General features: G+C 41.4%; 1 protein-coding gene across 2 annotated transcripts in view; it reads left to right on the plus strand.

The window, feature by feature from the left end:
* Nucleotides 1-9,004, plus strand: part of LOC101164215 (neural cell adhesion molecule L1.1) — a 52,771-nt gene extending 43,767 nt beyond the window's left edge. For both annotated transcript variants that reach the window (XM_023957039.2, XM_023957040.2), the window contains one exon: nt 5,306-9,004. In XM_023957039.2, coding sequence (XP_023812807.1) covers nt 5,306-5,564 — 259 coding nt within the window. In that variant the 3' untranslated portion in view covers nt 5,565-9,004. The remainder of the gene's footprint in view (nt 1-5,305) is intronic.
* The last annotated feature ends 315 nt before the right edge of the window (nt 9,005-9,319 follow it).

The raw sequence follows: 9,319 nt of genomic DNA on the forward strand, positions 1-9,319 counted from the left end.
CTTGTACACAAGCAGAGCTGCTTTGAAGTCTATTCTTTGAGGTACAAGGAGCCAGTGCAGAGACATGAGCACAGGACTAATGTGATCATACTTCCTGGTTCTGGTCAGGACTCGAGCAGCAGCATTCTGGATGTACTGAAGCTGTTTTACAGCTTGTTTGGAGAGGCCGGTGAGCAGGCCGTTACAGTAGTCTAACCTACTGGAGACAAATGCATGAATAAGTATCTCCAGGTCTGGCTTTGACACTATGTTTTTGATTTTGGCAATGTTTTTCAGATGGTAAAATGCCGCTGATGTTACTGACTTGATATGGCTGTTAAAGTTCAGGTCAGAGTCCATGATTACCCCTAGATTTCTGACTTGATTTGAGGGTTTAAGAGACAGAGAATGAAGGTAGCTGCTGAGACTTTCTCTTTGTTTCTGTGGGCCAAAAATAATAACTTCGGTCTTGTTTGAGTTTAGCTGGAGAAAGTTGTTCTGCATCCACGCACTGATCTGTTGGAGGCAGTGGCTGAGTGAATCCACCGGCCCATATTCACCTGTTGTCAGTGACACATAGATCTGAGTATCATCTGCATAGTTGTGATAAGATATGTTATTACTGCGTATTAACTGCCCTAGTGGCAGCATGTAGAGGTTGAACAGAAGGGGTCCCAGGATCGATCCCTGGGGCACACCACAAGTCAAGGCCATGTAGTCTGAGACACAACTCCCAATTTCAACAAAATATTTCCTGTCTTCTAGATAAGACTTGAGCCAACTTAGGGCAGATCCAGAGATGCCAACCCAGTCTTGGAGTCTGTGCAAAAGGATCCCATGATCAACAGTATCAAAGGCAGCACTCAGGTCTAGCAGGATTAAGACAGTGACTTTGCCATCATCAGTGTTCAGGCGGATGTCGTTGGTTACCTTGATAAGAGCAGTTTCTGTGCTATGATGGGGTCTAAAACCTGACTGGAAAACATCAAATGAATTGTTTAATAAGAGAAAATCAGTGAGCTGTTGGTAGACAACTTTTTCAAGGACTTTTCCTAAAAATGGCAGATTAGAGATAGGTCTGTAATTATTCAGTACAGTGGGATCAAGACCGTTTTTCTTCAGGAGAGGTTTAATGACTGCAGTTTTTAAGGCCTCTGGAAATATTCCAGATTGAAGAGACATGTTAACTATTTGAGTAATTGATGGCAACACACTGTTCAGGACAGACTTTAGAAATCTAGTGGGTAACACATCAAGGCAGCATGTAGACGAGCTCAGACGGGTGATGGTCTCTTGGACAGTTTGGTCAGTGACAGGTACAAAGTGAGTCAGCTTAGAGTGAGTAGGTGGCCGTTCGATAGTTATATGATAGAGTACACAATGTTGCTCTGTTTGTAGCTAGGAATTTTGTCCTTAGGATGAACCAGTTTTTGTCTGAGGGTATTACAGTAACAGGTTTGAGATGAACTGGGATGTTATGTTGTCTGAAAATCCTTTTTAGTTTTTCAGACAGGCCTGAGATATAAGGAATGGAAACATTGTTCCCTTTAGGCTCTTGTTCCTTCTTGTGTTGTTTTCTTATATGTTGGGATTTGGTGAATGCCTAATTGGGATATCCACAGGTTCGGAGGGCTTGACAGATATGTTGATCTTCTTTCTTCTTTCTGTCAGAGCTTGTGGGCACCTCCTGGGCTCTGTGTTGTAATGTCCTGATAACGCCTAGTTTGTGCTGTAAAGGGTGGTTTGTGTCAAGTAACAGGTACTGTTCTGTGAGAGTAGGCTTCCTGTACACTTCAACCTGGAGCTGTCTGTCCTCTCCAATGATCACAGCACAGTCTAGAAAGGCTAGGATGTTCTCCTTTGTGTTTTCCCTGGTGAACTTGATGTTCTTGTCGACCGCATTGATATGATCTGTGAACGCCTCTACTTCCTGGATTTTGATCTTGACCCAAGTGTCGTACACATATCTGAACCAGTGGCTTGGAGTAGCACCTGGGAATGAGTCCAGGGCTCTTCTCCCGACTTTTTCCATGTACAAGTTGGCCACAATGGCCCAGATAGGCAAGCCCATAGCACAGCCATGCCTCTGCCTGTAGAAGTTTTCCCTGAATTGGAAATATGTGGATTTGAGGCACACTTCCAGCAGTTTGCAGTTGGTTCTTTCTTGTAACTTAGAGTCCTGCAGTAATCTCTTCCTCACTGCAATCACCGCCTCGGTGGTGGGAATGCAGCAGGTGAATAGGGAAGTTACATCATAAGACACGATAGTCTCGTCAGAATTCAGCTGAAGATGTTTGACTTGTGAATTCCTGACATGATGATCTGTGTTGTGGCTTTACCAACATCACAGAGCCAACTCAAGTTGACCTGTGTCTGCAGTACACCTCCACCTGAAGGGCACGAACCACTCGTTCGATGATAGTGAAGTCCGAATTTTAGCCAGAGAGAAAGGATGGTTTGAGCGAGGAGTGAAGGAAACCATCTTTGTCTAGAAAGAGAAACCTAATAAGAATGGTGGTCTCAGGTTTATTCTTCCATCCATCTACATCAGTGTTCTGAAACCCAAACAAACCGAACCATTAACAGCTGAAAGAGATGATTAGGTTGGGGAGGGTAGCTACTGTCACCCCAACCCTAGCTGAGGACAAAGGACTCATAACGACCTGAAACCATGTATTCTAGGCTGACAATATTATCCAGTTTCAGGTCTGACTCCTCCCCCATCTGCACATATAAACCAGCTCTATTACCAGCTATTTAAGAATTGACAAAGCATTTTGGATAAGAGATGAAATGTCTACAATTTTAAAAACCAAGTCCAGATGAAGGCCTTTAAACCTACTACTATGATGGAATCTACCTGGATAAATGAGAGTCTTCATAGAAATATTTGGCTATGTTTATTTTGTAGTTATTAACAGTTATACTAAATTGTTTGGATTCCTAATAAAAAGCTTTACTTTATTGTTTTTAAAATAAAGAGCCGAGTCCGATGTTAGCAGCAGAGCTTGTTCTACACTTACGAGGAAAACAAAAACGTTCGTGGATCTACTTGTCTGCAGGTGATGATCAGCATGGAGCAGAGCAGGGAGACTATGGCCCAGCCAGCCTAAAAAGAATGTTTTCGTCTGCTCCTGGTTCACAACAATTTAAATAAGAAATATTCAGAAATTTGAGTTTTAATCTAAAATCTCTATAAATATACATGCTCCATGATCAGAAAAAAGCCACTAAACACATTAAGCCTTGTGCTATCTTAGATGACCCCACGCTTACATTGACGTGTTCAGCCTACCATGACAAAGGTGGATAAAGGTGGAAAGATTTCATGTCATCCATGGACACCAGTGAAGATCACAAATCATTGAAGAAAAAAGGTTCAGAGCACTGTCTAGTGGGTCTAGATGACCCAACTCCCAATGTTAAAGTGCCTAGGATAGCACAAGGGTTACAAAAACAGAGCAAAACATAATTTTCATCAGAATGCGTCTTTAAAATCTTTGCAGTCCACATATTCACTCTGATTTATATTAAAACAGAAAATTGAGTGTATTAATTAGGTATCCAAAGGAAATGGTGTAAACAATAATAATTTGTACCAGTTATACCAGATAAAAATACTTTTTTGTTCCAATTTCACCTCAGAAATAAGAGGTTTGGGTAGATCACTCTCTAAGATTATTCAGGCAGGAAGGAATTCTTTCAGTAATAGAGCTGAAGAAGCCTTTGACAAAAGAAAACACTTTGTTTTGGAGGCTTTCTTGCTATAAAGCATCCTTCAGCTTTAAAGGACAACCCAGAACAGAGCCATCCTTCCACCATAGTTTGTTAAGGCTTTAAGCTTCTGCTTTGTCCCTTTTTGAAGGTATTTTCAAAAAGGTACCCATGTATTTCCAAGGAGTTTATTCTCCAATCGTTCCCAATTCTTTTTGTTTAAGATAAGATAGGATTTGACATTACTGCACTTTTGAAAAAACAAACAAACATTAATCTCCTTTTGACCTATATCAGATCATTTTTTAAACACAATAGAGGTCCACTGTTTCTCTTAACACAGTCTCTTGTTCATCTCTGTCACACCCAAACTGTAAGGTCATCTGAGTGTTTCTGCAGATGACAGAAGTCTGAGATGTACATGTGGGATGTTGGCGAAATGAATTAGACCCTGGAACAAAACAGGATCTATTTCAAAGCACCACGACCTACTTGTGGGTCGGGCTGCGATTGAATAAGAACGGCAGAATCCAGTCTGTTAAGATCCACTATGCTGGATTCTGGCCTTCCTATTCAATCCAGCATTGCGGGTCTACACAGTCCTGAAGGTCTGTGGGACTGGCAGCCGTCTTCCTCTTCAGACTCTCCAGACAAATCACAAAAGCAGCAAATCCCTACAGTTACAAGATAACAACTAAAAACTTTCTGCATTTCACTTCAAATACAAATTTAAAATAAAACAGGAACAGGAAGGGCTGCACGGTGGTGCAGTGGTTAGCGCTCTTGACTCAGAACAAGAAACCCCTGGTTCAAGTCCCAGCTGGGGGACATGAAAAACAGCATCAATGGGGGACCTTTCTGTGTGGAGTTTGCATGTTCTCCCCGTGCATGCGTGAGCTCTCTCCAGGATCTCCAGCTTCCTCCCACCGTCCAAAAACATGCTTCATAGGTTAATTGGCAGCTCTAAATTGTCCGTGAGTGTGAGTGTGCATGGGTGTGTGATTGTGGACATTCTACCCTGCGACTGACTGGCGACCAGTCCAGGGCATCCCCTGCCTTTGCCCATAAGTGGCCGGGATAGGCTCCAGCAGCCCCGTGACCCCAAAAGGGACAAAATGGAATAGAAAATGAATGAAAAAAATGAATGAATGAAAAACAGGAACTCATTTAAATTGTTCTTGTAATGCAAAGCAGTGATGTAAATATCTGCAAGTCTTGTCAGTAATTCACAGAGACAAAGAGCTGGTTCTGTTATCTCTCCAATGTTTAACTTAAAAAAAAACAAACATAAAAAAAATTCTCTTAACCCTTGTGCTATCCTAGGCACTTTCACATTGGGAGTTGGGTCATCTAGACCCACTAGACAGTGCTCTGAACCTTTTTTCTTCAATGATTTGTGATCTTCACTGGTGTCCATGGATAACATGAAATCTTTCCACCTTTATCCACCTTTGTCATGGTAGGGAGAACACGTCAATGTAAGGGTGGGGTCATCTAAGGTAGCACAAGGGTTACAACCATTTCAATCATTCATTTGAAAGCTGCTACGATTGTAAGATCATTAAAATGACACAGATCATTAATCTTTTCTCTTTTTTGGGTTATTTTTCAGTGATGGAGATGAGAAGCGTTCAGACAGCCAGCCATCTCTGTGTGAGGACAGTAAACTGGGGAGCGTTGACTCTTTGGCTGAATACGGAGACAGTGTTGACATTCAGTTCAATGAGGACGGCTCCTTCATTGGTCAGTACAGCGGCCGCGGAGCCGCCCCTCACGGCTCTAAAAGCTCCGACCCGGCCTCACCTGTCGATGCTGCTCCGCCTCTTCCCATTGTTCCATCCATGTCGAGCATCCTCAATCGGCCCAGCTAGACACACACACAACCCAATGCCAACAACACAACTGCCAGAATTTCAGTGAAAGAATGAACTGTCAGAATAAATATAACAAAGGAGTCAGAAAGGAGTTTGTCCACGTCATCTTATACTTGTCTGCAACCTTCAATGTTCCTGAATGTACTGATTCTGCTCTTAAGTATAACATCAAGTCAACACTCAAATGATCATCTGTCAGCAAAAGTAATTTTTTAGAGGCATTCCACAAACCATCCCCGCACCAGAAGATGGGAAGGTATCCGCCAACACCTCAGAGAAAACAAACCTTTTCCTGAACCTTGTCCTAAAGTGAATTTGTAGGTCTATAAAAATCTTTCAAACAGAAAAGATCCTACATTTAGGTGAAAAGTAACCTGACAGAGGAATCAACAAGGGTTCATTCAAAAATAATGGCCAGACATTAAGTCAGAAAAAACACTCCTCTGGCTCATTTTAAGTCTTGAAATGTGTAACTAATGATGGCTAACACATGAATATTTATGAAAAATTATGACGGGCAACTTCATCCCCTTTGTTGAATCCCAGCATCAGCATCAGAAGATGGTCCTCCAACTGTCAGTCTCAACTCAGCATGAGAGAAAACTGATGTGTGTTGGCATTCCGATTTTTTACTTATGTTTAATACAACTAACTAAAATAAAGCAGTGAAGTAGTCTTCATTGGTAACCAGGGCAATTTCCTACAAGAGACTAGACATCCTGTTTGGCATGCCTGGCCGTAAGACAGAGGATGTCTGTTTTTTCCTTCATTCCCAAACCAGTTCTTGCTGCTTGTTTGAGGACTTCACAGCTGCTTGCTCTTAGTTTTGTCACATCTAATGAAAAATACCACAGCTCCTACAGACATGAGGACAATTTCTTGTAAGGCTTGTTGGAGTATGACCTCACCTTTCAGAGGTACAGTTACTTAAATGTATAAGTGGATGAGCAAGTCACCACCAAAATGTTTTAGGCCAAGTCAGTTATTCCTCAAATAACTTTATATCCTACTTTCAGGGATGGTGGCCCACTCAGAACTCTAAAGCTGATATAGAATGAGGCCTATGGAATCATGGAGAGGTTAGGTCTTGGTAGCAAAATGAACCTCGGCAGGGCAGCAGGGGGATAGAGAGCCAAAATGTTGTGATTCTCAGAGTGTAAATACAATTTTGCTGTTGTCACTCCTTTTTTTGATTATTGTACGTCTTTATTCATAAGATAGCCATACTGTATTTTCTTTCGGATACCTTGGATGTGTACTGAAGTAGGCCTTTGCTGCTGCATTTGTGGTGTACGCTGGACCCCAAAAGTATCCTTTCATGTGTCACCTAGTAGTTAGCAGATTGTCACAGAGAATTAGAATCAGATGCCAGTTTTGCTCTGGATTTATCTGTAGTGATTAGAAAATAAATGAATGATGATTTCTGAATTTCTGTCTCCTCTTGTAAATGTGCACAGTCATACATACAGTGGTGGACAAAATTGTTGGTACCCCTCAGTAAAAGAAAGAAAGTCCACAATGCTCACTGAAATGACTTGAAACGTTCAAAAGTAACAATAAATTAAAATTTATTGAAAATTAAATAATCAAAATCAGCCATTACTTTTGAGTTGTTAATTAACAGAAGTATTTTAAAAAACAAACTAATGAAATAGGGCTGGACAAAAATGATGGTACCCATAACTTAATGTTTTGTTGCACAACCTTTTGAGGCAATCACTGCAATGAAACGGTTTCTGTATTTGTCAATGAGCCTTCTGCACCTGTCCACAGGTATTCTGGCCCACTCCTCATGAGCAAACTGCTCCAGTTGTCTCAGGTTTGATGGTGTCTTCCCCAAATGGCATGTTTCAGCTCCTTCCACAGATGTTCAATGGGATTCAGATCTGGGCTCATAGAGGCCACTTCAGAATAGTCCAACGCTTTTCTCTGAGCCATTCTTGGGGGTTTTGGCTGTGTGTTTTGGATCGTTGTCCTGTTGGAAGACCCATGACCTGCGACTGAGACCAAGCTTTCTGACACTAGGCAGCACATTTCTATCCAGAATGCCTTGACAGTCTTGAGATTTCATTTGACCTTGCACAACTTCAAGACACCCTGTGGCAGATGCAGCAAAGCAGCCCCAAAACAGAACTGAGCCTCTTCCATGTTTCACAGTAGGGACAGTGTTCTTTTGGTTGGATGCTTCATTTTTGAGTCTACCAACATAGAGCTGATGTGCCTTACCAAAAAGCTCCAGTTTTGTCTCATCTGTCCAAAGAACATTTCCCAAAAGCTTTGTGGCTCGTCAACTTGCATTTTTGCAAATTCCAGTCTGGCTTTTTTCTGATTTCCTTTCAACAGTGGTGTCCTCCTTGGTCGTCTCCCATGAAGTCCACTCTGGCTCAAACAACGAGGAATGGTGCGATCTGACACTGATGTACCTTGATCTAGGAGTTCACCTTTAATGTCTTTGGAGGTTGTTCTGGGCTCTTTGGATAAAGTTCCAACTATCCGTCTCCTCAATTTGTCATCAATTCTCCTCTTCCATCGTCCAGGGAGGTTGGCTACTGTCCCGTGGGTCTTAAACTTCTGAATAATATGTGCCACTGTGGTCACAGGAACTTCAAGCTGCTTAGAGATGGTTTTATAGCCTTTACCTTTACGAGGTTTGTCTATAATGTTTCTAATGTCCTGGGACAATTCTCTCCTTGGCTTTCTGTTGTCCATGTTAAGTGTGGTCCACGCCTTTTCACCAAACAGCAACGTGACTATTTGTCTCCCTTTAAATAGGCAGACTGACTGATTATGGGTTTGAAAACAGCTGTGATGTCAATTAAAGGACATACCTGAGTTCATCATGACCCCCTGGGCAATTAGTTCTCAGTCTTTTATGGAGGTACCATCATTTTTGTCCAGCTCTATTTCATTAGTTTGTTTTTTTAATAATTCTGTTAATCAACAACTCAAAAGTAATGGCTGATTTTGATGACTTATTTTTCAATAAATTTTAATTCATTGTTAATTTTGAACGTTTCAAGTCATTTCAGTGAGCATTGTGGACTTTCTTTCTTTAACTGAGGGGTACCAGCAATTTTTTCCTTCACTGTACTTGCCAATAAACACTCGAGGTTTGTACATCTGTAACCTGCAAAGCCTAAGCATTATAAAGCAAACTAATACACAATGTAAATGTTATGTTGGAGCAGCTTGCAGTCTTCAACTGTTCCAGCCAAAGGCTGTTTATTTAGGATAAAGGAAATATACTGAGTGTTGCATTTGTCCTAATTCTGTTGTGAAACTAACAACTCAGTTGTGTAACTAACCTTACCAGACTGTCAACTAATGAATAAACACTAACACTGGCTAGAGCACTTCTGAGTGTGGCGCTTTTTCTGTGTGACCATTTGTAAATCTGTGGTTTGATTTCCAAATAAAATTCTTATCAGCATCATTATTCAAGAAGTTTGTCTTCAATGCACCTAGTTCAGCCGTGTTAAAAGGTTTTGTTATCAGACATTTTATTACATCATTCATGTCTATGTCTAATGCAAAATGCAACCACAGGGGGGCATTGTGCATTAGACATAGACATGAATGATGGGCATTTTAACCCTTGTGCTACCTTAGATGACCCCACCCTTACATTGACGTGTTCTCCCTACCATGACATAGGTGGATAAAGGGGGGAAAGATTTCATGTAATCCATGGACACCAGTGAAGATCACAAATCATTGAAGAATGTGAAAGTGCCTAGGATTGCACAAGGGTT

This window comes from Oryzias latipes, chromosome 7, assembly GCF_053564925.1.
Source record: "Oryzias latipes strain Hd-rR chromosome 7, Olatipes_Hd-rR_3.1".
Classification (NCBI taxonomy): Eukaryota; Metazoa; Chordata; class Actinopteri; order Beloniformes; family Adrianichthyidae; genus Oryzias; species Oryzias latipes.